The sequence below is a fragment of the Pogoniulus pusillus genome, chromosome 22 (assembly GCF_015220805.1).
Source record: "Pogoniulus pusillus isolate bPogPus1 chromosome 22, bPogPus1.pri, whole genome shotgun sequence".
Lineage (NCBI taxonomy): Eukaryota > Metazoa > Chordata > Aves > Piciformes > Lybiidae > Pogoniulus > Pogoniulus pusillus.
Window position 1 is genome coordinate 2,153,207 of NC_087285.1, and position 27,099 is coordinate 2,180,305.

At 61.5% G+C, this 27,099-nt stretch overlaps 1 protein-coding gene across 1 annotated transcript in view; it reads right to left on the reverse strand.

The window, feature by feature from the left end:
• Positions 1 to 22,411, reverse strand: part of HDAC3 (histone deacetylase 3) — a 32,538-nt gene extending 10,127 nt beyond the window's left edge. The window contains exons 1-9 of the mRNA XM_064161458.1: positions 22,302 to 22,411; positions 21,981 to 22,063; positions 14,095 to 14,237; positions 10,397 to 10,478; positions 9,698 to 9,754; positions 9,550 to 9,605; positions 5,588 to 5,721; positions 2,136 to 2,216; positions 1,973 to 2,046 (exon numbers count right to left, since the gene is read on the reverse strand). Of these exons, the coding sequence (XP_064017528.1) occupies positions 1,973 to 2,046; positions 2,136 to 2,216; positions 5,588 to 5,721; positions 9,550 to 9,605; positions 9,698 to 9,754; positions 10,397 to 10,478; positions 14,095 to 14,237; positions 21,981 to 22,063; positions 22,302 to 22,356 (765 nt within the window). The 5' untranslated portion in view covers positions 22,357 to 22,411. The remainder of the gene's footprint in view (positions 1 to 1,972; positions 2,047 to 2,135; positions 2,217 to 5,587; positions 5,722 to 9,549; positions 9,606 to 9,697; positions 9,755 to 10,396; positions 10,479 to 14,094; positions 14,238 to 21,980; positions 22,064 to 22,301) is intronic.
• Between the last annotated feature and the right edge of the window lie 4,688 nt (positions 22,412 to 27,099).

Below are 27,099 nucleotides of genomic sequence, written 5' to 3' on the forward strand. Positions count from 1 at the left end.
TGTGGTCGGGAGGAGAAGAGGCTGAGAGGAGACCTCAGTGCTCTCTGCAGCTCCCTGCAAGGAGGCTGGAGCCAGGGGGGAGGCTTCTCGCCCAAGGAACAAGTGAGAGGAGGAGAGGAGATGGCCTGGAGGGGAGGATGAGGAAGAGTTTCCCTGGGGGCAGAGGGGTCAGACACTGGCACAGGCATGAGGAAGAGCTGCTTTGGTGCCAGAGGGGTCAGACACTGGCACAGGCATAAGGAAGAGTTGCTTTGGTGCCAGACAGGTCAGACACTGGCACAGGCATGAGGAAGAGTTGCTTTGGTGCCAGAGAGGTCAGACACTGGCACAGGCATGAGGAAGAGCTGCTTTGGGGCCAGAGAGGTCAGACACTGGCACAGGCATGAGGAAGAGTTGCTTTGGTGCCAGAGAGGTCAGACACTGGCACAGGCATGAGGAAGAGTTGCTTTGGTGCCAGAGGGGTCAGACACTGGCACAGGCATAAGGAAGAGTTGCTTTGGGGCCAGAGAGGTCAGACACTGGCACAGGCATGAGGAAGAGTTGCTTTGGTGCCAGGCAGGTCAGACACTGGCACAGGCATGAGGAAGAGCTGCTTTGATGCCAGACAGGTCAGACACTGGCACAGGCATGAGGAAGAGTTGCTTTGGGGCCAGAGAGGTCAGACACTGGCACAGGCATGAGGAAGAGTTGCTTCGGGGCCAGAGGGGTCAGACACTGGCACAGGCATGAGGAAGAGTTGCTTTGGTGCCAGAGAGGTCAGACACTGGCACAGGCATGAGGAAGAGTTGCTTTGGTGCCAGACAGGTCAGACACTGGCACAGGCATGAGGAAGAGTTGCTTTGGTGCCAGAGAGGTCAGACACTGGCAGAGGCTACCCAGGGAGGTGCTGCAGTGCCCATGCCTGGAGGTGCTGGAGCAAGCTGTGGCCATGGCACTTGGGGCCAGGCTTTGGTGGCCATGGTGGGGTTGGGTTGCTGCTGGCCTGGACCACCTCAGAGGTCTCCTCCAAGCCAAGCAATGCTGTGGCCCTTGGAGCAGCCCTGGGGGGGGACAATGAAGCTTCACTTTGCCCCTGCAAGGAGGCAGAAGCTGCTTGGGGCAGCTGCTCTGCAGGTCTTGTGCTGCCTCTCTGCAGAGGCTGTGCAGTGCTCACCACCTGGCAGGGCCTAGGAGAGGGCTCTGAGTGTGTGCCCTGCAGAGCCCTCAGCACAGCTGCCAGCTCTGCCAGCACAGGGGCAGGAGGAGCTGCTCTGGCAGGGGTTTGCTGCCATCCTGCTGGCTCTGCAGAGGGACCACCCAGAGCAGCTCAGGACCTCTCTTGGGCTTCAGCAGGCAACCTCCTCCCCTCCCAGCAGGTCGATGGTGCCAGCAGGGACTAGAAGAGGTTGCTCAGGGCCTCATCCAGCCTGGTCCTGAACACCTTCAGGGAGGTTGTGGAGCACAGAATCACCCAATGTGAGCTTTGAGTCTGTGCTCCACAACCTCCCTGGGCAGCCTGTGCCAGGCTCTCCCCACCCTCAACCTGTGCCAGGCTCTCCCCACCCTCACTGCAAACAACTTCTTCCTCATAGCCACTCTCAGTCCCTCCTCTGCCACTTCAAACCCATTCCTCCTCCTCCTCCTCCTCTCATTCCAAGACCTTCTCAATAGTCCCTCCCCAGCCCTCCTGTAGCCTCTTTCAGACCCTGGAAGGGCCACTCCAAGGTCTCCTCTTCTCCAGGCTGCACAGCCCCAACTCTCTCAGCCTGTTCCTCAGAGCAGAGCTGCTGCTGCCCTCTGAGCACCTTGGTGGCCTCCTCTGGACTGGCTCCATCACTTCCATGTCCTGCTTGTGTTGGAAGCTTCAGTATGGCCTAGCCTGACCTCTCCTCAAGCCTTCAGGAGCTGCTTTGGGAGAGCTTTGCAAGGCCAAACCATGCCAGGAGCCTCTTGCAGGCTCTGAGAGCTGTGCAAGCAGCTTTGAGCTCCTTACCTGCAGCACGATGCAGGTGGGTTGGTAGTAATCCACCACTTGGTTAATGACAGGCTGGAAGAGGTGTTTGTAACCTTGGGAGAGGAAGGGATATTGGTGATGGCAGTGCAGGAGGAGGCCCAATCAGGGGCCTGGATGAGGAGGAGGAGCAGGAAACACCTACTTTGGTCATCGATGCCATCCCTGAGGGGCACATTGAGGCAGTAGTAGCGTCCGCTCTCCGCGCCCACCTCGTACATGTCACCTGCCAGGGGAGAGTGGAGCAGTCACAAGGAGCTCTGAGCCTTCAGAGAGGGGCAGGAAGGGCACTGTTGGGATGAGGGAGAGATGTCCTAAGCCAGTTGGGATCTCCTCTTCCTCTCAGCTAAGCACTCCTGGGCCTCTCTGTCTGGCTACGGCACAGAGCGGGACCCTTCGCGATCATCCTGCCATGGGTTAGGGACAGCTCAGACCCAGCCCAGGGTGCTTAAGGTCTCATCCAGCCTGGTCCTGAACACCTCCAGGGAGGTTGTGGAGCACAGAATCACCCAATGTGATCTTTGATCACATTGGGTGATTCTGTGCTCCACAACCTCCCTGGGAAACCTGTGCCAGTGTCTCACCACCCTCAACCTGTGCCAGCCTCTCACCACCCTCAACCTGTGCCAGCAATTTCTTCCCCCTCTCCCAGCTCCAAGCCATCCTCCCTCCTCCTGCCACTCCCAGCCCTCATCACAAGTCCCCTCCCCAGCTCTCCTGGATCCCCTTCAGGCACTGAGAGGCTGCTCTGAGGTCTCCCCAAAGCCTTCTCTTCTCCAGCCTGAACAGCCTCAGCTCCCAGCCTGTCCCCACAGCAGAGCTTCTCCAGCCCTGCCATCATCTTGGTGGCCTCCAGCAGTTCCATCTCCTTCCATGGGGGCTGTGAGTCAGGTTCTGCTCCTGCTGCCTTCCCTTTGCTCATCACCCCAGCTCAGGAGCCTTCCCCAGCACTCCTGCAGCCCCTTTCAGCTCCTGGAAGGCCACAGGAAGCTCTCAGTGCCAAACATTTCTTCCTTCTCTCCAGTCTGAATCAATCTCTTTTATTTCAAGCCATGGAAGTGTTCCAGGCCAGGCTGGAGGAGGCCTTGAGCAACCTGTGCTGGTGGGAAGTGTCCCTGCCCATGGTTAGGATGATCTTGAAGGTCACCTTCCAGCATCTCCAGAGCTTTCCTGTCACAGAGGCTCCAGAACTGGAACTTCTCAACCTTCCAGAGCTGTGCAATGGAAGAGAATCCACTGCTGCCCTTGGGAGATTCATGGGATCACAGAATGGGTTGGGTTGGAAAGGTTCTGCAAGATCATTCAGTGCCAACTCCTTTGCCATGGGCTGGGACAGCTCAGACCCAGCCCAGGGTGCTCAAGGTCTCATCCAACCTGGTCCTGACCACCTCCAGGGAGGTTGTGGAGCACAGAATCACCCAATGTGATCTTTGATCACATTGGGTGATTCTGTGCTCCACAACCTCCCTGGGCAGCCTGTGCCAAGGTCTCACCACCCTCAACCTGTGCCAGGGTCTCACCACCCTCACTGCCAACAATCTCTTCCTCCTCTCCACTCTCAGTCTCCTCTCTTCCAGCTTCAATCTATTCCCTCTCCTCCTGTCACTGCTAGCCCAGGCTGTTCCTGGGTCTCATCACCTAACTCTTGGGGCTTGGAGTGACAGGAGGAGAGGGAATGGCTTTGAGGTGGGAGAGGGGAGACTGAGGACAGGAATGGCTTTGAGGTGGGAGAGGGGAAATAGAGAGGGACAGGAATGGCTGTGAGGTGGGAGAGGGGAGATAGAGAGGGATAGGAATGGCTTTGAGGTGGGAGAGGGGAGACTGAGGACAGGAATGGCTTTGAGGTGGGAGAGGGGAGACTGAGGACAGGAATGGCTTTGAGGTGGGAGAGGGGAAATAGAGTGGGACAGGAATGGCTTTGAGGTGGGAGAGGGGAAATAGAGTGGGACAGGAATGGCTTTGAGGTGGGAGAGGGGAGATAGAGAGGGATAGGAATGGCTGTGAGGAGGGAGAGGGGAGATAGAGAAGGACAGGAATGGCTGTGAGGTGGGAGAGGGGAGATAGAGAAGGACAGGAATGGCTGTGAGGTGGGAGAGGGGAGATAGAGAAGGACAGGAATGGCTGTGAGGAGGGAGAGGGGAGATAGAGAGGGACAGGAATGGCTGTGAGGTGGGAGAGGGGAGATAGAGTGGGACAGGAATGGCTGTGAGGAGGGAGAGGGGAGATTGAGGGGGACAGGAATGGCTGTGAGGTGGGAGAGGGGAGATTGAGGGGGACAGGAATGGCTGTGAGGTGGGAGAGGGAAGATAGAGAGGGATAGGAATGGCTGTGAGGAGGGAGAGGGGAGATAGAGAAGGACAGGAATGGCTGTGAGGTGGGAGAGGGGAGATAGAGAAGGACAGGAATGGCTGTGAGGTGGGAGAGGGGAGATAGAGAAGGACAGGAATGGCTGTGAGGAGGGAGAGGGGAGATAGAGAGGGATAGGAATGGCTGTGAGGTGGGAGAGGGGAGATAGAGTGGGACAGGAATGGCTGTGAGGAGGGAGAGGGGAGATTGAGGGGGACAGGAATGGCTGTGAGGTGGGAGAGGGGAGATAGAGGGGGACAGGAATGGCTGTGAGGTGGGAGAGGGAAGATAGAGAGGGACAGGAATGGCTTTGAGGTGGGAGAGGGGAGACTGAGAGGGACAGGAGGAGAGGGAATGGCTGGGAAGTGGGAGAGGGGAGACTGAGAGGGACAGGAGGAGAGGGAATGGCTGGGAAGTGGGAGAGGGGAGACTGAGAGGGACAGGAGGAGAGGGAATGGCTGGGAAGTGGGAGAGGGGAGACTGAGAGTGGAAGTGAGGAAGAAATTGTTGGCAGTAAGAGTCTGCTCTGCTGAGACCATACCTGCAGCACTGCCTCCAGTTCTGGGGCCTCCAGCATGAGAGGGACAGGGAAGTGCTGGAGCAGGTCTAGAGGAGGTCACAAAGGCTGGAGAAGCTCCATTGTGGGGACAGGCTGAAGGAGTTGTTCAGCCTGGAGAAGAGAAGGCTCCAGGGAGGTCTTAGAGCAGCCTTGCAGGACCTGAAGGAGGCTAAAAGAGCTGGGAAGGGACTTGTGACAAGGGCTGGGAACGACAGGGTGAAGGACAATGGCTCTGAGCTGGGAAAGGGGAGAGTGAGAGTGGAGAGGAGGAAGAAATTGTTGGCAGTGAGGGTGAGGAGAGCCTGGCACAGGTTGCCCAGGGAGGCTGTGGCTGCTCCCTGCCTGGAGGTGTTCGAGGTGAGGTTGGATGAGGCCTGGAGGAATTTTAGCTTGGCCAACCTGGGCTTGAAAACCTGCAGGGAGGGAGACATCCAGAACCTCCCTGGGCAACCTTAGGTTGCCCAGGGAGGTTCTGGATGTCTCCCTCCCTGCAGGTGTTGAGGCTGAGGCTGCATGAGGCCCCCTGGGCTGGTGGGAGAGAAAGAACTCAGCTCTCAACTCCCTTCCACGCTTCATCCCTAAGCTCTTTCCTCCACCCTGCAAGCTCTCAACCTGTGCTTTCAAGATCTTGGGCCAGCCCAGCAGAAGCATCTGAGGGCTGTGCAAAGCAGTGCCAGGGCCCCAACACCTACCTGTGCCAGGGAAGAAGTAGTTGCCATACTTATGGAAGGACACAGTCATGACACGGTCAGTCAGGTAGAAGGCCTCCTGCACACCATCCCCGTGGTGGATGTCAATGTCAATGTAGAGCACACGAGGGTGATACCTGCTGGAGACAGGAGGGAGTCAGCTCTGCTGAGGCACTGCAGCCAACCTCACCCTCCCCTCTGCTGCCTCAGTACCAATTGGTCACCTTCGGTGTCTTTATGGATGGGCTGAGGCAGAGGATTGAGTGCAGCAGCAGCAGGGAGTGTGCAGCTGGCACCAAGCTAGGAGCAGTGTGGAGCTGCTGGAGGGGAGCAGAGCCCTGCAGAGGGACCTGGGCAGGCTGCATGGGTGGGCAGAGGCCAAGGGCAGGAGACTGAAGCAGGCCAAGGGCAGGTTGTGCACTTTGGCCACAAGAAGCCCAAGCAGCACTGCAGGCTGGGGCCAGAGGGGCTGAGAGCAGGCAGGCAGAGAGGGCCCTGGGGGTGGTGTGAGAGAGGAGCTGCAGAGGAGGCAGCAGTGTGGCCAGGTGGGCAGCAGAGGCACTGGCATCCTGGGCTGGCTGAGGAGCAGTGTGGGCAGCAGGAGCAGGGAGGTTCTTGTGCCCCTGTGCTCAGCACTGCTCAGGCCAGCCCTGGAGTGCTGTGCCCAGCTCTGGGCTCCTCCCTTGCAGAGAGCTGCTGAGGTGCTGGAAGGTGTTGAGAGAAGGGCAGCAAGGCTGGGGAGGGGCCTGGAGCACAGCCCTGTGAGGAGAGGCTGAGGGAGCTGGGGGGGTGCAGCCTGCAGCAGAGGAGCCTCAGGGCAGAGCTGATTGCTGCCTGCAGCTGCCTGCAGGGAGGCTGTAGCCAGGTGGGGTTGGGCTCTGGTGCCAGGCAGGCAGCAGCAGCAGAAGGGGCCCCAGGCTGCAGCTGTGGCAGGGCAGGTTGGGGCTGGCTGTGAGGAGGAAGCTGCTGGCAGAGAGAGTGATTGGCACTGGCATGGGCTGCCCAGGGAGGGGGTGGAGTGGCCGTGGCTGGAGGGGTTGGAGCCAAGGCTGGCTGGGCACTGAGTGCCATGGGCTGGTTGGTTGGGCAGGGCTGGGGGCTAGGCTGGGCTGGGGGAGCTTGGAGCTCCCTGCCAACCTGCTGGGGTCTGTGAAACAGCACAGAAGAGCTAAAGGAGCTGTGAGGGGCAAGAGGCGGGGTCCAGACTCTTGCCAGTGGTGCTGAGGGACAGCACAAGTGGCATTGGACACAAAGTGAAGCAGTAGAAGCCCTCTGCTGTGAGGTCAGGCTGGAGAAGAGAAGGTGCCAGGGGGACCAGCAGGCCTTGTAGTGCTTAAAGAGGACAAAAAAAAATGCTGGGGACAGAGTTCTGAGCAGAGCCTGTTGGGACAGGGCAAGAGGGGATGGAAACTCAAAGAGGAAGAGTGGAGAGAAGGGAGAAAAGTTGGAGCCTGAGGGTGAGGAGAGCCTGGCCCAGGCTGCCCAGAGAGGTGGCAGATGCCCATTCCTGGCACCATCCCAGCTGAGGTTGGTTGGGGCTGTAAGCAACCTGCTCTGGCTGCAGCTGTCCCTGCTGGCTGCAGTGAGGTTGTGCTGGATGAGCTCGGAAGGTCCTTCCCAACCCATTCCCTGATTCTACCTGCTCCTATAGGATTCACTCAGGGATAGAGACAGGGAAGTGCTGGGCAGAGCCCAGAGCAGGCTGCAGAGCTGCTGAGGGGCCTGGAGCAGCTCTGGCAGGAGCAGAGGCTGAGAGCCCTGGGGCTGAGAGCCTGCAGCAGAGCAGCCCCAGAGGGCAGCTGAGCAATGCTCAGCAACAGCTAAAGGAGCTGTGGGGGGCAAGAGGCTGGGGCCAGGCTCTTGTCAGTGGTGCCCACAGGAGGAACTCATTAGGTGTGAGGGTGCTGGAGGCCTGGAGCAGGCTGCCCAGAGAGGTTGTGGAGTGTCCTTGTGTGGAGAGCTTCCAACCCCTGTCTGGGCACTGTGCTGCTGGGCAAGCTGCTGTGGCTGCCCTGCTTTAGCTTCCAACCCCTGCCTGGGCACTGTGCTGCTGGGCAAGCTGCTGTGGGGGCCCTGCTTTGGCAGGGGGCTTGGGCTGGCTGAGCTCCAGAGCTGCTTTCCAACCTGACCATTCTATGACTCTCAAATCCCTCTTCCTGTGTCTGCAGAGTAGCCCAGGACAACAACCAGGTGTTGGCCCTCCTGGATGCTTGAATCCAGGGTGGAAGCAAGGAGCAGGGCAGCAGGAGCAGGGCAGCAGGAGCAGGGCAGCAGGAGCAGGGCAGCAGGAGCAGGGCAGCAGGAGCAGGGCAGCAGGAGCAGGGCAGCAGGAGCAGGGCAGCAGGAGCAGGGCAGCAGGAGCAGGGCAGCAGGAGCAGGGCAGCAGGAGCAGGGCAGCAGGAGCAGGGCAGCAGGAGCAGGGCAGCAGGAGCAGGGCAGCAGGAGCAGGGCAGCAGGAGCAGGGCAGCAGGAGCAGGAGCAGGGCAGCAGGAGCAGGAGCAGGGCAGCAGGAGCAGGAGCAGGGCAGCAGGAGCAGGAGCAGGGCAGCAGGAGCAGGAGCAGGGCAGCAGGAGCAGGAGCAGGGCAGCAGGAGCAGGAGCAGGGCAGCAGGAGCAGGAGCAGGGCAGCAGGAGCAGGAGCAGGGCAGCAGGAGCAGGAGCAGGGCAGCAGGAGCAGGAGCAGGGCAGCAGGAGCAGGAGCAGGGCAGCAGGAGCAGGGCAGCAGGAGCAGGAGCAGGGCAGCAGGAGCAGGAGCAGGGCAGCAGGAGCAGGGCAGCAGGAGCAGGGCAGCAGGAGCAGGGCAGCAGGAGCAGGGCAGCAGGAGCAGGGCAGCAGGAGCAGGGCAGCAGGAGCAGGGCAGCAGGAGCAGGAGCAGGGCAGCAGGAGCAGGGCAGCAGGAGCAGGAGGAGGAGGAGGGCAGCAGGAGCAGGAGGAGGAGGAGGGCAGCAGGAGCAGGAGGAGGAGGAGGGCAGCAGGAGCAGGGCAGCAGGAGGAGGGCAGCAGGAGCAGGGCAGCAGGAGGAGGGCAGCAGGAGCAGGAGGAGGAGCAGGGCAGCAGGAGCAGGGCAGCAGGAGCAGGGCAGCAGGAGCAGGGCAGCAGGAGCAGGGCAGCAGGAGCAGGGCAGCAGGAGCAGGAGCAGGGCAGCAGGAGCAGGAGCAGGGCAGCAGGAGCAGGAGCAGGGCAGCAGGAGCAGGAGCAGGGCAGCAGGAGCAGGAGCAGGGCAGCAGGAGCAGGAGCAGGGCAGCAGGAGCAGGAGCAGGGCAGCAGGAGCAGGAGCAGGGCAGCAGGAGCAGGAGCAGGGCAGCAGGAGCAGGAGCAGGGCAGCAGGAGCAGGAGCAGGGCAGCAGGAGCAGGAGCAGGGCAGCAGGAGCAGGAGCAGGGCAGCAGGAGCAGGAGCAGGGCAGCAGGAGCAGGAGCAGGGCAGCAGGAGCAGGAGCAGGGCAGCAGGAGCAGGAGCAGGGCAGCAGGAGCAGGAGCAGGGCAGCAGGAGCAGGAGCAGGGCAGCAGGAGCAGGAGCAGGGCAGCAGGAGCAGGAGCAGGGCAGCAGGAGCAGGAGCAGGGCAGCAGGAGCAGGAGCAGGGCAGCAGGAGCAGGAGCAGGGCAGCAGGAGCAGGAGCAGGGCAGCAGGAGCAGGAGCAGGGCAGCAGGAGCAGGAGCAGGGCAGCAGGAGCAGGAGCAGGGCAGCAGGAGCAGGAGCAGGGCAGCAGGAGCAGGAGCAGGGCAGCAGGAGCAGGAGCAGGGCAGCAGGAGCAGGAGCAGGGCAGCAGGAGCAGGAGCAGGGCAGCAGGAGCAGGAGCAGGGCAGCAGGAGCAGGAGCAGGGCAGCAGGAGCAGGAGCAGGGCAGCAGGGAGCAGGAGCAGGGCAGCAGGGAGCAGGAGCAGGGCAGCAGGAGCAGGAGCAGGGCAGCAGGGAGCAGGGCAGGGCAGCAGGGAGCAGAGCAGCAGTGCCCCTGCCCCATTCCCTTACTTGAGCAGCTCCAGGATGCCAATAACGATGTCATTCACATAACAGAACCCAGAGGCCTGCAGGAGAGGGAGAAAACAGGATCAGAGAGGGAGCAACAAAGTCCCTGCCCCCCCCAGAGGCCGAGGAGCAGCTGGGGTCACCTCATTACCTCAAACTTCTTGGCGTGGTGCAAGCCTCCTGCCCAGTTTATTGCAATGTCACAGATCTAGGAGAGACAAAAAGCCAGCTCAAGGTGACAGGATGGTGACAACATCCTTGCCCCCCCTTCCCCTGGGCACCCAGTGCCACCTGCCCAGCCCTGTGGACCACAAACACCCTTCTGGCCCTATCCTCCCTCTTCTGGTGGCCTTTCCAGAGCTCCACCTCGGTTATTATAGCCCAGATTTGGTTTCTTCTTCCCCATCCTGGCTTAGCTCAGGGCTCTACATTCCCAGTTAGATCAAGCAGAGATCATCTCCCACCACCACTGCTCCCTCTCCAGCCAGCAGCAGGCACACACAGTTTGCTCTTCACGCTCAGGAGACCTTTCCCAGGTCTTTAAGAGCCTCAAAGCTCTGTGTGGATTTTTGCTAAGTCCCCTGAGGGATACTTTGAGAGCTTCCCTGTGGCCTCCTCCTGCAGTACATTTCCACCCAGCAGCCAGTTTGAAGCCCCCCAGGTTTGTCTGGCAGCGCTGGGACATGCAGCGTGAGGACCTCCTGCTCTGCCTGAAACAGCTGGATGGGTGCACAGGGATGGGCTCAAGCTGGGTCCTAGAGCTTGGTGATGCTGTCAAAGCAAAGCCCTGAGGCTCTGCTGAGCTGGAAGGCAGCTGCCTGCTGGCTGTGCAGCCAGAGGCTGCCTTTACCTTGTTGTTCAGCTGCGTTGCTCCCTGCAGGGAGGCTCCGGTGTAGCGAGAGCAGAACTCAAAGAGGCCTGGAAACACAGGGCTGGAAGAGAGAGCAGGGCTCAGGACCCCCCCAGCTTGGCCAAAGACCTCTGAGCTCATCAAATCCAACCCTCAGCCCAGCACTGCCAGGGCAGCAACCAAACCCTGGCCCCCAGAGTCCCATTGCCATGGCTGTGAAACTCCCCCAGGGCTGGGGACTGCAGCACTGCCCAGGGCTGTGAAACTCCCCCAGGGCTGGGGACTGCAGCACTGCCCAGGGCTGTGAAACTCCTCCAGGGCTGGGGACTGCAGCACTGCCCATGGCTGTGAAACTCCCCCAGGGCTGGGGACTGCAGCAGTGCCCATGACTGTGAAACTCCCCCAGGGCTGGGGACTGCAGCACTGCCCATGGCTGTGAAACTCCCCCAGGGCTGGGGACTGCAGCACTGCCCAGGGCTGGGGACTGCAGCACTGCCCATGGCTGTGAAACTCCCCCAGGGCTGGGGACTGCAGCACTGCCCATGGCTGTGAAACTCCCCCAGGGCTGGGGACTGCAGCACTGCCCAGGGCTGTGAAACTCCCCCAGGGCTGGGGACTGCAGCACTGCCCAGGGCTGTGAAACTCCCCCAGGGCTGGGGACTGCAGCACTGCCCAGGGCTGTGAAACTCCCCCAGGGCTGGGGACTGCAGCACTGCCCAGGGCTGTGAAACTCCCCCAGGGCTGGGGACTGCAGCACTGCCCAGGGCTGTGAAACTCCCCCAGGGCTGGGGACTGCAGCACTGCCCATGGCTGTGAAACTCCTCCAGGGCTGGGGACTGCAGCACTGCCCATGGCTGTGAAACTCCTCCAGGGCTGGGGACTGCAGCACTGCCCATGGCTGTGAAACCCCTCCAGGGCTGGGGACTGCAGCACTGCCCATGGCTGTGAAACTCCTCCAGGGCTGGGGACTGCAGCACTGCCCAGGGCTGTGAAACCCCTCCAGGGCTGGGGACTGCAGCACTGCCCAGGGCTGTGAAACTCCCCCAGGGCTGGGGACTGCAGCACTGCCCAGGGCTGTGAAACTCCCCCAGGGCTGGGGACTGCAGCACTGCCCAGGGCTGTGAAACTCCCCCAGGGCTGGGGACTGGGCAGCCTGGGCCAGGCCTTGGCAACCCTCAAGGGGAAGAAATTGTTCCTCATGGCCAACCTGAACCTCCCCTAGGGAAACTTGAGGCCTTTTCTTCTCATCCTCCTGTTGCTTATTCCTAGGGAGAAGGGACCAAACTCTCATCTCACCCTAACCTCCTCCCTCAGGGAGCTGTAGACAGCAACGAGGTCTCCCCTCAGGGAGCTGTAGAGAGCAACGAGGTCTCCCCTCAGGTTCCTTCTCTCCAGACTAAACCCCTCCCCAGCTCCCTCAGCTGCTCCTCCCCAGCTCCTTCTCTCGCCTGCTCCTCCCCAGCTCCTTCTCTCGCCTGCTCCTCCCCAGCTCCCCCTCTCGCCTGCTCCTCCCCAGCTCCTTCTCTCGCCTGCTCCTCCCCAGCTCCCCCTCTCGCCTGCTCCTCCCCAGCTCCTCTCTCGCCTGCTCCTCCCCAGCTCCTTCTCTCGCCTGCTCCTCCCCAGCTCCCTTAGCTGCTCTTCCCCAGCTCCCTCTCTCGGCTGCTCCTCCCCAGCTCCCCCTCGCCTGCTCCTCCCCAGCTCCCCCTCGCCTGCTCCTCCCCAGCTCCCCCTCGCCTGCTCCTCCCCAGCTCCCTCTCTTGCCTGCTCCTCCCCAGCTCCTTCTCTTGCCTGCTCCTCCCCAGCTCCTTCTCTCGCCTGCTCCTCCCCAGCTCCCCCTCCCCAGCCCTGCTGTCCAGACCCTTCCCAGCAGTGTGCTCTGGGGGCCAGGAAGGGCAATGCCAATCTGGGGTGGATCAGAAGGGCTGTGGTGAGTAGGTCCAGAGAGGTTCTCCTGCCCCTCTGCTCTGCCCTGCTGAGCCCACACCTGCAATACTGTGTCCAGTTTTGGGCTCCCCAGTTCAGGAGAAACAGAGACCTGCTGGAGAGAGTCCAGCAGAGAGCCATGAGGATGAGTGTGGGACTTGAGCATCTCCCCTGTGGAGAGAGACTGAGAGCCCTGGGGGTGTTTAGTCTGGAGCAGAGAAGGCTGAGAGGGGATCTGAGCAATGTGCACAGACAGCTGAGGGGTGGGGGGCAGTGCCTGGGGCCAAGCTCTTTTGGGGGCTCAGCAGCAAGGAGCAGCAGCTACAAAGTGCAACAGAGAAGGTTTCAGCTCAACATGGGCAGAAACTGCTGTGCAGTGAGGGTGGCAGAGCCCTGGAGCAGGCTGCCCAGAGAGGCTGTGGAGTCTCCTTCTCCAGAGGCTCTCAAACCCAACCTGGATGCATTCCTGTGTGCACTCTCCTAGAGCAACCTGCTTGGCAGGGAGGGTTGGACTGGATGAGTTCTGGAGGTCCCTTCTCACCTTTTCAAGTTCTGTGGTTGTCTAATCACAGGATGTGAGGGGTTGGAAAGGACCCAAAGAGACCAGAGAATGGTTTAGGTTGGAAGTGGACCTCAAGGATCATCCAGTTCCAACCCCTCTGTGCCACAGGCAGGGACACCTCTCACTAGAACAGGTTGCTCAAGGCCTCATCCAACCTGGTCCTGAACACCTCCAGGGAGGTTGTGGAGCACAGAATCACCCAATGTGATCTTTGATCACATTGGGTGATTCTGTGCTCCACAACCTCCCTGGGAAACCTGTGCCAGTGTCTCAGCACCCTCAACCTGTGCCAGGGTCTCACCACCCTCACTGCAAACAACTTCTTCCTCATATCCACTCTCAGCATCCTCATGGCCTTCCTCTGACAGTTCCATGTCCTGCTTGTGCTCATCCAGCCCAAGCCCCCTGCCAGAGCAGGGCCACACAACCCAGCTCAGGGCACACAGAACACATCCAGACAGGCCTGGGAAGGCTCCACACAAGGAGACTCCACAACCTCTCTGGGCAGCCTGTGCCAGGGCTCTGGGAGCCTTCCAGGCAAGAAGTTCCCCCTTGTGCTGAGCTGAACCTCCTGTGCTGCAGCTTCCATCCACTGCTGCTTGTCCTGTCCCAGGGAGCAGTGAGCAGAGCCTGTCCCCCCCTCCTCACCCCCAGCCCTCAGAGAGTTCCAGACATTGATTCAAACCCCTCTCAGGCTTCTCCTCTCCAGAGTAAGCAGCCCCAGGGCCCTCAGCCTCTCCTCACCAGGCACTGCTGCAGTCCCCTCAGCATCCTCCTAGCCCTCACAGCTCAAGAGCAGCCCTGAGGAGAGGGATTTGGGGGTGCTGGTGGATGTAGAAGCTCAATCAGAGCTGCCAGTGCTGCTCTTGCAGGTCAGAGAGCAACCAGAGCTTGGGCTGCAGCAAGAGCAGTGTGGGCAGCAGGGGTGGGAAGTGATCCTGCCCCTCTGCTCCCCACTGGTGGAGCATTTATTAGATGCCCTCTCAGTCTTCTCCTCTGCAGACCAAGCAGCCCCCCCCCAGGGGCCTCAGCCTCTCCTCCTCAGGCAGTGCTGCACTCCCCTCATCATCCTCACAGCCCTCCCCTGGATCTCCTCCAGCAGATCCCTGTCCCTCTGCAGCTGGGGAGCCCCAGGCTGAAGGCAGCCTCGCTGACAGCTGCCCCCAGAGGCAGCACAGGGAGGTGAGCCAGAGGAGGCCCCCAGAGCACTCACCAGTCATCCCCCACGTTGAAGGCATTGAGGCTCTTGGTGAAGCCCTGCATGTTGTTGGGGCTGACCCTCTGCAGGAAGTCGATGTAGTCCTCGGAGTGGAAGCGGCACATGTCGTGCTGGGAGGCCTGGTAGGGCTTGAACACCTGCAAGAGAGGGAGCCAGGAGGGACTGTGCACCCTCCAGAGGGACTGCCCACCCTCCAGAGGGCCTGCCAGGTCTCAGAGACCTCTTCCAGTCAGCAGCTTGGGGGAAGTGGAGGTGTTGAGGCTGGTGAAGGCTTCAGGGAGACCTCAGAGAGTGACAGAATCAGGCAGGCTGGCAGAGAGCTGCAAGCTGCCCCAGCCCAGCCTAGCCCCCAGCCCTGCCCAACCAACCAGCCCATGGCACTCAGTGCCCAGCCAGCCTTGGCTCCAACCCCTCCAGCCACGGCCACTCCACCCCCTCCCTGGGCAGCCCATTCCAGTGCCAATCACTCTCTCTGCCAGCAGCTTCCTCCTCACAGCCAGCCCCAACCTGCCCTGCCACAGCTGCAGCCTGGGGCCCCTTCTGCTGCTGCTGCCTGCCTGGCACCAGAGCCCAACCCCACCTGGCTACAGCCTCCCTGCAGGCAGCTGCAGGCAGCAATCAGCTCTGCCCTGAGCCTCCTCTGCTGCAGGCTGCACCCCCCCAGCTCCCTCAGCCTCTCCTCACAGGGCTGTGCTCCAGGCCCCTCCCCAGCCTTGCTGCCCTTCTCTCAACACCTTCCAGCACCTCAGCAGCTCTCTGCAAGGGAGGAGCCCAGAGCTGGACACAGCACTGCAGGGCTGGCCTGAGCAGTGCTGAGCACAGGGGCACAAGAACCTCCCTGCTCCTGCTGCCCACACTGCTCCTCAGCCAGCCCAGGATGCCAGTGCCTCTGCTGCCCACCTGGGCACACTGCTGCCTCCTCTGCAGCTCCTCTCTCACACCACCCCCAGGGCCCTCTCTGCCTGCCTGCTCTCAGCCCCTCTGCCCCCAGCCTGCAGTGCTGCTTGGGCTTGTTGTGTTCCCATCTGCTGCTGAGTCCAGTCTGGGACTTGCCCAGTGCCTGCCCCAGCAGCAGAGGTGACAATGGAGCCATCACTGCCATCAGGGCTTGGGTTCCACATTGCTTTGTGTTCCTGTGCCCCTGTTTGACAGAGTTGGTCTCATTTCCATCCCAGCTGGTTCAGTTTCTTTCCCACCCCAACAGTCTTCCCTTTGGGAAGCAGAAGGGACCCCTGGAGAAGCTTTGGCACTCCTCTGGTGGCCAACCCAGCCCTGACACCCCACTGCAAGCAGCCCAATAAAGCAACTTGACCTCAAACTCCACCTGGAGACTTCATCCCCTGCCCACTCCCCAGTTTCCTATGACTTTAAGACCCTCCCCCAGGGGTAGGTTTGGTCTCTCTGTCCAGGTTTGCTGGCTGATGGGTTCCAAAGTGACTTGGAGAACCTCAAAGGCAGAGGAAAGCCTTGCAGGAGCTTTGGCTCCTTTGGAAAGGTGGTGGGAAATGGGCAGTGAGCTGCATGGATGCACCCCAAGGAGCCTGTGCCAGCACAGGCTGGGCACTCACAGCAGGCAGCTCAGGGGAAGGTCACAGCTCACTGCTGAGAGGAAATTCAAGCTGCACTGAGCACAGTGAGAGAGAATTGTGTGAGTGTGGCCAGCAGGTCAAGGCAGAGTCTTCTACCCCTCTGCTCTGCCCTGCTGAGACCACAGCTGCAGTTCTGGCTCCAGATTTGGGGTTCCCAGGTCAAGAGGGACAGGGAAGTGTTGGAGAGGGAGTCCAGAGGAGGCTACAAAGCTGCTCCCCTGCAGCCAGTGCTGGCTCCTGGGCACTTTGGCACCAACTGACACCCTGAGCCCTCCTCAAGTTCTTGCTGGGAGTGAGCAGCTCTGGGAGCAGTAAAGGCTGTGCCACTTGCTCTGGTGCCAGCAGCACTACTGCTGGGATGCTGTGGGGCAGGGGAGCTTCTCCTCTGCCCTGCTGAGACCACAGCTGCAGGACTGGCTCCACTTTTGGTTTTCCCTGGTTAAGAGGGGCAGGGAAGTGCTGGGCAGAGCCCAGAGCAGGCTGCAGAGCTGCTGAGGGGCCTGGAGCAGCTCTGGCAGGAGCAGAGGCTGAGAGCCCTGGGGCTGAGAGCCTGCAGCAGAGCAGCCCCAGAGGGCAGCTGAGCAATGCTCAGCAGCAGCTAAAGGAGCTGTGGGGGGCAAGAGGCTGGGGCCAGGCTCCTGTCAGTGGTGCCCAGGGACAGCACAAGGGGCAGAGGGCACAAAGTGGCAGCCAGGAGGGTGAAGAGGAGGAGGAACTCATTAGGTGTGAGGGTGCTGGAGGCCTGGAGCAGGCTGCCCAGAGAGGTTGTGGAGTCTCCTTGTGTGGAGAGCTTCCAAGCCCTGCCTGGGCACTGTGCTGCTGGGCAAGCTGCTGTGGGTGCCCTGCTTTAGCTTCCAAGCCCTGCCTGGGCACTGTGCTGCTGGGCAAGCTGCTGTGGCTGCCCTGCTTTAGCTTCCAAGCCCTGCCTGGGCACTGTGCTGCTGGGCAAGCTGCTGTGGGTGCCCTGCTTTAGCTTCCAAGCCCTGCCTGGGCACTGTGCTGCTGGGCAAGCTGCTGTGGGTGCCCTGCTTTAGCTTCCAAGCCCTGCCTGGGCACTGTGCTGCTGGGCAAGCTGCTGTGGCTGCCCTGCTGCAGCAGGGAGGCTTGGGCTGGCTGAGCTCCAGAGCTGCCTTTTCACCCCCAGCATGCTGAGGTTGTGTGATGTGGACAAGTTAAGCATCAGAGCAAGGCTTTCAAGGCTCTGAGCATGGCAAAGGGCAGAGCTCTGCCTGCTGCCTGGCTCAGGCACAGCTCTGCCCCTTCCCAGTGTCTCAGCAGAAGCTGCCTCTGGCTGTCTCTGCATGAAGAGAAAAGCAGCAACCTCTGAGGAATTTACCCACCGAAGCTGAGACACTTCCAGTAAAACCCTGCAGAAGAAAGGCCCCAAAGATTCCCTACTCCCTGAGTGCTCTCCAGCTGCATCCTCCTGAGGGCAGCAGCAGCTCTCACCACAACTGGATTCTCTTTAGCAGCTGCCTGGCTTGAGCTGGGGAGCCCAGACCTGACCCTGGAGGCCAACAGATCCAAACAGCTCCAGCAAAGCAGCACTGCCTGCAGCTGCAGCCCTGTGTTTCCACCAACCTTCTGCTTCAGTCCTTCCTCAGGGCACACCAAACAGCTCCTGGGCTCTGGAGACAGCAGAGAGCAGCTACAAGAGCCTCTGGAGCAGATGAGTAGAGCCTGGAGCCATGCCAGGCAGCCCAGCAATCAAATTAATTGGCTTAATTAAATGGCTCAATGGGCTGACAGCTCAGGAGCAACCCTGCTGCACTCCCAAGTTGGGGCAAGGCAGATGGAAACAAACCCAAGTGCCTGGCAGCTGGAGTGGCAGTTCTGGCAGGTTAAAATGGGCAAAGCCAGCTCAAAGGGGTAGGAATCTTACACCATCCCTGCCTTGGTCTTGCCTAATGAAGCACAAAGTCACCTGCCCTGGACTCCTGAGAGCTTTGGGTTTGCTCTGTGCTGCCAGAAGAGGGAGAAAAAGGAGGAAGGATTCCAGGGAAAGTAGCAAAACCTGATCCCACTGGCACCAAGAGAGAGAAAAGAGGCCCAGAGTGTGGCAGCAGCCACTGAGTGCCATGCCCTGGGTTGCCAAAGCAGCTCATTTCCTGCAGGATGGAAGATGGCAGCTTCTGAGGATCACTCCAGAGTGAGCAGGACTACAGAGAGCAGAGGGAAAAGTCTGGCAGCAAGAGCTGGGCTGAGCTGTTTGAGCCACCAAAGCTTTGAAGAGCAGCTTGGGCAACCACTGACCACACAGCAGGCAGAGCACTGAACCCTCTTAAAGCATCCAGAAGCCTCCTGAGGTGCTTCTTGCTCCCCTTCCCTGCTCCAAGCCCACAGAAGTGTGCCACGAGGTGCCCAGCAGCACTGCTGCAGCTCCTGGCTCAGCTCTGCACACACACACAGGATGCTGAGAAGCAGTGATGAAGCCTCTCTAGGGTGGGGTATGAGGGCAACAAGAAGTGCTGAGTGCAGGGTTCTGCACTTTGGCCACAACAACCCCAAGCAGCACTGCAGGCTGGGGACTGAGTGGCTGAGAGCAGCCAGGAGGAAAGGGACCTGGGGGTACTGATAGAGAGTAGCTGAAGATGAGCCAGCAGTGTGCCCAAGAGAGCCAATGGCATCCTGGGCTGGCTGAGGAGCAGTGTGGGCAGCAGGACAAGGGAGGTTCTTGTGCCCCTGTGCTCAGCACTGCTCAGGCCAGCCCTGCAGTGCTGTGTCCAGCTCTGGGCTCCTCAATTCAAGAGAGATGTTGAGGTGCTGGAAGGTGTCCAGAGAAGGGCAGCAAGGCTGGGGAGGGGCCTGGAGCACAGCCCTGTGAGGAGAGGCTGAGGGAGCTGGGGGTGTTTAGCCTGGAGAAGAGGAGGCTCAGGGGTGAGCTCATTGCTGTCTACAACTACCTGAAGGGGCATTGTAGCCAGGTGGGGGTGGGTTCTTCTCCCAGGCAAGCAGCAATAGAACAAGGGGACACAGTCTCAAGTTGTGCCAGGGTAGGTCTAGGCTGGATGTTAGGAAGAAGTTCTTCACAGAGAGTGATTGGCATTGGAATGGGCTGCCCAGGGAGGTGCTGGAGGCACCGTCCCTGGGGGTCTTCAAGCAAAGCCTGGCTGAGGCACTTAGTGCCATGGTCTGGTTGACTGGATAGGGCTGGGTGCTAGGTTGGACTGGATGAGCTTGGAGGTCTCTTCCAACCTGCTTGATTCTATGATTCTAAGTCTTCCAGTGGAACTCTCTCTCAAATCATAGACTCTCTTCCTAAATCCTTTTACAAACTGTTGCTGGAAAAGCCTCATCTGCAACAAGTCTGCTACCTGCTGGGCCAAAAGAGGAGCTGAAGGAGAAGCAGCACTGCAAGAAAGCTGAAAAGCAGCTAGTAAGAGGGGCCAGGCCTTGGCATAGAACCAGAGAATGACACAGCTGTTTGGCTTGGGAGAGAGCTGTGAGACCATCCAGTCCAACCTTCAACCCAGCCCCACCATGGTCACCAAACCACAGCCCCAAGTGCCATGGCCACACCTTCCTGGAACACCTCCTGGGACAGGGACTCCACCACCTGCCAGGGCAGCCTGTGCCAATGCCAGAGCAGGGCAGATCCTGCCTGGCAAACCTGGAGGCCTTCTGTGAGCAGGGCACAGCAGGAATAGCTGAGGGGGAGCCACTGATGGCATTGGCCTGGCCCTGAGCAAGGCTTTGGCACTGTCCCCACTACATCCTGGGCCCCAGGCTGGTGCCACATGGGTTTGAGGGTGCAGCACTGATGGGCACAGAAGTGGCTTGGTGGCCACACCCAAAGAGTGGCTGCCAATGGCTCCATGGCCCAGTGCAGGCAGTGCCAGGCAGAGCCCCTCAGGGATCAGTGCTGGACCAGTCTTGGTCAGCATCTCTGTGGGTGCCATGGGCAGGGGCACTGAGTGCAGCCTCAGCAGGTTTGCTGCCCACACCAAGCTGTGTGGTGCTCAGCCAGGCTGGAGGGCAGGATCCATCCAGAGGGAGCTGGGCAGGCTGCAGAGGTGGGCACAGGCCAAGCTCAGGAGGTGCAACAAGACCAAGGGCAAGGTCCTGCAGCTGGGTCGGGGCAATGCCAAGCACCAATCCAGGCTGGGCAGTGCCAGGCTGGAGAGCAGCCCTGAGGAGAGGGACTTGGGGGTGCTGCTGGAGGAGAAGCTCAGCAGGAGCCAGCAGTGTGCACTTGCAGCCCAGAAAGCCAAGCAGAGCCTGGGCTGCAGCAGCAGCAGTGTGGCCAGCAGGGGCAGGGAGGGGATTCTCCCCCTCTGCTCTGCTCTGCTGAGACCCCACCTGGAGTCCTGCATCCAGCTCTGGAGCCCCTGGGCCAAGAGGGCTGTGGAGATGCTGGAGAGTGTCCAGAGCAGGACCAGGAGGATGCTGAGAGGGCTGCAGCAGCTCTGCTGTGAGCACAGCCTGAAAGAGTTGGGGCTGTGCAGGCTGGAGCAGAGGAGGCTCCCAGGTCACCTTCTTGTGGCCTTGCAACATCTGAAGGGGGCTCCAAAAAAGCTGGGGAGGGACTTTTGAGGCTGTGAGGGAGTGGCAGGACTGGGGGGGATGGAGCAAAGCTGGAGGTGGGGAGAGTGAGGCTGGAGGGGAGGAGGAAGTTGTTGAGCAGGAGAGTGGTGAGAGGCTGGAATGGGTTGCCCAGGGAGGTGGTTGAGGCCCCATGGCTGGAGGTGTTTGAGGCCAGGCTGGCTGAGGCTGTGTGCAGCCTGCTCTAGGGTAGGGTGTCCCTGGGCATGGCAGGGGTTGGCACTGCCTGCTCCTTGTGCTCCCTTGAGTCCTGACTGAGTCTATGACCACTCTTGCTGCAAAGAAGTTTTTCCTCATCTCCAAACTAAACCTCCCCCGGGGCACCTTGAGGCCATTCCCCCTCATCCTGTCACTTGCTCCTTGGGAGCAGAGCCCAACCCCTACCAGGCTCCAACCTCCTTTCAGGGAGCATTAGAGAGCAATGAGGTCTCAGCCTCCTCTTCCCCAGGCTAACCCCACCCAGCTCCCTCAGCCTCTCCTCCCTAGCCCTGTTCTCCAACCCCTTCACCAGCTTGTTTGCTCCTCTCTGGACACAGAGCTCAGGACCTTGCTTGCAGTGAATGTAAATGCTTATAAACATCTGAGGGCAGAGGGACAGGACAGGGGGGACAGGCTCTGCTCACTGCTCCCTGGGACAGGACAAGGAGCAATCACAGACCCCAGCAGGCTGGCAGAGAGCTCCAAGCTCCCCCAGCCCAGCTTAGCCCCCAGCCCTGCCCAACCAACCAGCCCATGGCACTCAGTGCCCAGCCAGCCTTGGCTCCAACCCCTCCAGCCACGGCCACTCCACCCCCTCCCTGGGCAGCCCATGCCAGTGCCAATCACTCTCTCTGCCAGCAGCTTCCTCCTCACAGCCAGCCCACACCTGCCCTGCCACAGCTGCAGCCTGGGGCCCCTTCTGCTGCTGCTGCTTGCCTGGCACCAGAGCCCAACCCCACCTGGCTACAGCCTCCCTGCAGGCAGCTGCAGGCAGCAATCAGCTCTGCCCTGAGGCTCCTCTGCTGCAGGCTGCACCCCCCCAGCTCCCTCAGCCTCTCCTCACAGGGCTGTGCTCCAGGCCCCTCCCCAGCCTTGCTGCCTTTCTCTGGTCACAGCTCAGCAGCTCTCCACACCCTCTCTCTCTGTCCAAGCCTCAACTGCCCAGGCCGGCAGCTGCCTGCCCACAGTCCCGAGTGTGTGCGGGGGCAGACCCCCCCCCAGAGCCCCTGCAGACCCCCCCCAGAGCCCCCGCAGACCCCCCCCCAGAGCCCCTGCAGACCCCCCCCCAGAGCCCCTGCAGACCCCCCCCCCAGAGCCCCCGCAGACCCCCCCCCAGAGCCCCCGCAGACGCCCCCCAGAGCCCCCGCAGACCCCCCCCCAGAGCCCCCGCAGACCCCCCCCCAGAGCCCCCGCAGACCCCCCCCAGAGCCCCTGCAGACCCTCCCAGAGCCCCCGCAGACCCCCCCCCAGAGCCCCTGCAGACCCCCCAGAGCCCCTGCAGACCCCCCCCCAGAGCCCCTGCAGACCCCCCCAGAGCCCCCGCAGACCCCCCCAGAGCCCCCGCAGACCCCCCCCCAGAGCCCCTGCAGACCCCCCCAGAGCCCCTGCAGACCCCCCAGAGCCCCTGCAGACCCCCCCCCAGAGCCCCTGCAGACCCCCCCCCAGAGCCCCTGCAGACCCCCCCAGAGCCCCCCGCAGACCCCCCCAGAGCCCCTGCAGACCCCCCCAGAGCCCCTGCAGACCCCCCCGAGCCCCGCGGGCGCCGCTTACGATCATCTTCTTGTAGAGGCCATAGTGCAGGACCAGGCTGTGGGTCAGCGCCAGGCGGTGCGGCTTCATGGGGTGCCCCGCTCCTGGAGGGGGAACGACACCGGCAGTCACCGGGAGGCCCAAACACCGCCAACCCCCCCGGGGCCGCGGCCAGGGCCTACCGCGGGGACCCCTCCCCGAGCCGACCCCCGCCCAGGCCCGCTCGGCTCCGGGACGCGGGGAGCGGAGCAGCCTCAAGCCAGGCCCGGCTCAGCCCCGGCTCTGAGCGAGGCCCGGCCCCTCCGGCGCCCTCCCCGCCCCTCTGCCGGCCCCGGGGCGCACCGTAGTGGAAGTTGCCCACGTCCGGGTCGTAGAAGTAGGCCACGGTCTTCGCCATGGCCGCGCCGCCGCCTGCCTCATCACACCGCGACCGGGCGGCGTCGCCGCTGAGTGACGTAGGCAGACGGGGGTGTGGTGTGCGCTGCGTGGAGGCGGGGCCAGCGCCTGGGGGAGGGACCGGTTCATAGGGGCGGGGCCTGTGCCTGGGGGAGGGACCGGTGCATGGGGGCGGGGCCTGTGCCTAGGGCCGGTGCCGGGGCCAGGGGGCGGGGCCTGTGCCTGGGGGAGGGGCCGTCGCATGGGGGCGGGGCCTGTGCCTGGGGGCGGGGCGGATCCCGCTGAGGCGCCCCCGCGGTCCTAGTGCCCACCCCCGCCCCGCGTCCCCCGCGGTAACGGCGCTGAGGCTCCCGGTGGAGCCCTGCGAGTGGCTGCGGCTGAGCCTCTGCCGGGAGCCGATGTGGTCCCCTGAGCGGGAGCGGCACATGTCGGGCTGGGAGGCCTGGTAGGGCTTGAACACCTTCAAGAGAGCCGAGAGTGCCTGCCCACCCTCCGGAGCGCCTGGCAGGTCTCAGAGACCTCTTCCAGTCAGCAGCTTGGGGGAAGTGGAGGTGTTGAGGCTGCTGAAGGCTTAGGGAGACCTCAGAGAGTGACAGAGTCAGGCAGGTTGGCAGAGAGCTCCAAGCTGCCCCAGCCCAGCCTGGCACCCAGCCCTGCCCAACCAACCAGCCCATGGCACTCAGTGCCCAGCCAGCCTTGGCTCCAACCCCTCCAGCCACAGCCACTCCACCCCCTCCCTGGGCAGCCCATGCCAGTGCCAATCACTCTCTCTGCCAGCAGCTTCCTCCTCACAGCCAGCCCCAACCTGCCCTGCCACAGCTGCAGCCTGGGGCCCCTTCTGCTGCTGCTGCCTGCCTGGCACCAGAGCCCAACCCCACCTGGCTACAGCCTCCCTGCAGGCAGCTGCAGGCAGCAATCAGCTCTGCCCTGAGGCTCCTCTGCTGCAGGCTGCACCCCCCCAGCTCCCTCAGCCTCTCCTCACAGGGCTGTGCTCCAGGCCCCTCCCCAGCCTTGCTGCCCTTCTCTCAACACCTTCCAGCACCTCAGCAGCTCTCTGCAAGGGAGGAGCCCAGAGCTGGACACAGCACTCCAGGGCTGGCCTGAGCAGTGCTGAGCACAGGGGCAGGAGAAGCTCCTTTGTCATCACAGAATCCATCAGGCTGGAAGAGACCTGCAAAGCTCACCCAGCACAACCTCACTGCAGCCAGCAGGGACAGCTGCAGCCAGAGCAGGCTGCTCACAGAGCCCCAAACCACCTCAGCTGGGATGGTGCCAGGGATGGGCATCTGCCACCTCTCTGGGCAGCCTGGGCCAGGCTCTCCCCACCCTCAGGCTCCAACATTTCTCCCTTCTCTTCACTCTCAATCTTTCTCAGGCAGCTAAAACCATCCCCTCTTGCCCTGTCCCAACAGGACCTGCTCAAAACTCTGTCCCCAGCACTCCAGGGCTGGCCTGAGCAGTGCTGAACACTGCACAACCTCCCTTGTCCTGCTGCCCACACTGCTCCTGAGCCAGGCTAATGAAAACTGCAGCACAGGAGGTTCAGCTCAGCACAAGGGCAACTTCTTGCCTGGAAGGGTCCCAGAGCCCTGGCACAGGCTGCCCAGAGAGGTTGTGGAGTCTCCTTGTGTGGAGCCTTCCCAGGCCTGTCTGGATGTGTTCTGTGTGCCCTGAGCTGGGTTGTGTGGTCCTGCTCTGGCAGGGGGTTGCACTCGATGAGCTCTTTGAGTCCCTTCCCCCCCTGACACTCTGTGCTCCTGTGACACCTTGGCCAGGGCTGGGCTCTCTCCATGCCGTCTGTGCTGTCACCACTCTGCAAGGTGCTGGTGCCAGATAACAGCTGCCTGGGGCCAGCACAGCTGCCTGAGTGGCACAGCTGAGCTGCCTGTCTTGGGGAACAGGGGGAGAAGCACGTCCCTGCCTCCCGAGGGCAGAGCCCCCGTGGGTGGAGGCTGGCCCAGAAACCTTCAAGGGTCTTGGAGTGGCAAACAGAAGGGTTGGAGGAGAGTGTTAGATGTTCTTGTGCTCAGAGATCCAGAGCAGACTGTGGCTGAAGTCCTTCATCTTGCTTAGAGATCCAGAGCAGGCTGTGGCTGAAGACCCTCACCTTGCTCAGAGATCCAGAGCAGGCTGTGGCTGAAGTCCTTCACCTTGCTCAGAGATCCAGAGCAGGCTGTGGCTGAAGTCCTTCACCTTGCTCAGAGATCCAGAGCAGGCTGTGGCTGAAGACCCTCACCTTGCTCAGAGATCCAGAGCAGGCTGTGGCTGAAGTCCTTCATCTTGCTCAGAGATCCAGAGCAGGCTGTGGCTGAAGTCCTTCACCTTGCTCAGAGATCCAGAGCAGGCTGTGGCTGAAGTCCTTCACCTTGCTCAGAGATCCAGAGCAGGCTGTGGCTGAAGTCCTTCACCTTGCTCAGAGATCCAGAGCAGGCTGTGGCTGAAGTCCTTCATCTTGCTCAGAGAGCATCAGAGCAGGCTGTGGCTGAAGTCCTTCATCTTGCTCAGAGATCCAGAGCAGGCTGTGGCTGAAGTCCTTCACCTTGTTCAGAGATCCAGAGCAGGCTGTGGCTGAAGTCCTTCACCTTGCTCAGAGATCCAGAGCAGGCTGTGGCTGAAGTCCTTCACCTTGCTCAGAGAGCCAGAGCAGGCTGTGGCTGAAGTCCTTCACCTTGCTCAGAGAGCATCAGAGCAGGCTGTGGCTGAAGTCCTTCATCTTGCTCAGAGAGCCAGAGCAGGCTGTGGCTGAAGTCCTTCACCTTGTTCAGAGATCCAGAGCAGGCTGTGGCTGAAGTCCTTCACCTTGCTCAGAGATCCAGAGCAGGCTGTGGCTGAAGTCCTTCACCTTGCTCAGAGAGCCAGAGCAGGCTGTGGCTGAAGACCCTCACCTTGCTCAGAGATCCAGAGCAGGCTGTGGCTGAAGTCCTTCACCTTGCTCAGAGAGCATCAGAGCAGGCTGTGGCTGAAGTCCTTCACCTTGCTCAGAGAGCATCAGAGCAGGCTGTGGCTGAAGTCCTTCATCTTGCTCAGAGATCCAGAGCAGGCTGTGGCTGAAGTCCTTCACCTTGTTCAGAGATCCAGAGCAGGCTGTGGCTGAAGTCCTTCACCTTGCTCAGAGATCCAGAGCAGGCTGTGGCTGAAGTCCTTCACCTTGCTCAGAGATCCAGAGCAGGCTGTGGCTGAAGACCCTCACCTTGCTCAGAGAGCATCAGAGCAGGCTGTGGCTGAAGTCCTTCATCTTGCTCAGAGATCCAGAGCAGGCTGTGGCTGAAGTCCTTCACCTTGTTCAGAGATCCAGAGCAGGCTGTGGCTGAAGTCCTTCACCTTGCTCAGAGATCCAGAGCAGGCTGTGGCTGAAGTCCTTCACCTTGCTCAGAGAGCATCAGAGCAGGCTGTGGCTGAAGTCCTTCATCTTGCTCAGAGAGCATCAGAGCAGGCTGTGGCTGAAGTCCTTCATCTTGCTCAGAGATCCAGAGCAGGCTGTGGCTGAAGTCCTTCACCTTGTTCAGAGATCCAGAGCAGGCTGTGGCTGAAGTCCTTCACCTTGCTCAGAGATCCAGAGCAGGCTGTGGCTGAAGTCCTTCATCTTGCTCAGAGAGCCAGAGCAGGCTGTGGCTGAAGACCTTCATCTTGCTCACAGGACCAGACCAGACTGTGGCTGAAGACCCTCATCTTGCTGGAGAACTCAAGTAATGTCTTCAGATCCAGGTTGCTGTTTCAGGCCTGGCATGTAGCAGCTCTGCAGCCATGGTGGGCTCTGTTCTGGGCTGAGGAACAGAGCAGGGAGCCCAGGAGGAAGCTGCCCATGGAGCAGGCACCCAGATCCCTGTGGCTGCCAGGTGGCCAAGCAGCAGCTGCAGGTGACAGTGGCTGGGATGGTTCTGGAGGAGGCACCCAGGTCCCTGTGGCTGCCAGGTGGCCAAGCAGCAGCTGCAGGTGGCAGTGGCTGGGATGGTTCTGGAGGAGGCACCCAGGTCCCTGTGGCTGCCAGGTGGCCAAGCAGCAGCTGCAGGTGACAGTGGCTGGGATGGTTGTGGAGGAGGCACCCAGGTCCCTGTGGCTGCCAGGTGGCCAAGGTGTGGGTGGCAATGCTGTCCCTTCACCTTCTCCTTGGCTGCTCCATCCCCTCCCTGGCCACCTCTTGCCACGATGCTTTCAACTTCAGGGGCATGCAGGCAGTGCCACAAGAAGGGCTGAAGCCTCCCAGGTCTTTGCAGGGGTCCCAGCTCTGCTTGTCCCAGAGCCCTGATGGGGAGGGGCAGTGGTGGTGGGTGGCAGCTGAGCAGGCTGCTGCCTGCCCCAGGAGCTGGGATGGGTTTGTGCTCCTGGGGTCAGACAGGGTAAGGCCTGGTCCTGGTCAGTGTCTTTATTGATGGTCTGGAGCAGGGACTGAGTGCAGCAGCAGGGAGTGTGCAGCTGGCACCAAGCTAGGAGCAGTGTGGAGCTGCTGGAGGGGAGCAGAGCCCTGCAGAGGGACCTGGGCAGGCTGCATGGGTGGGCAGAGGCCAAGGGCAGGAGACTGAAGCAGGCCAAGGGCAGGTTGTGCACTTTGGCCACAACAAGCCCAAGCAGCACTGCAGGCTGGGGCCAGAGGGGCTGAGAGCAGGCAGGCAGAGAGGGCCCTGGGGGTGCTGGGTGGCAGAGAGGAGCTGCAGAGGAGGCAGCAGTGTGGCCAGGTGGGCAGCAGAGGCACTGGCATCCTGGGCTGGCTGAGGAGCAGTGTGGGCAGCAGGAGCAGGGAGGTTCT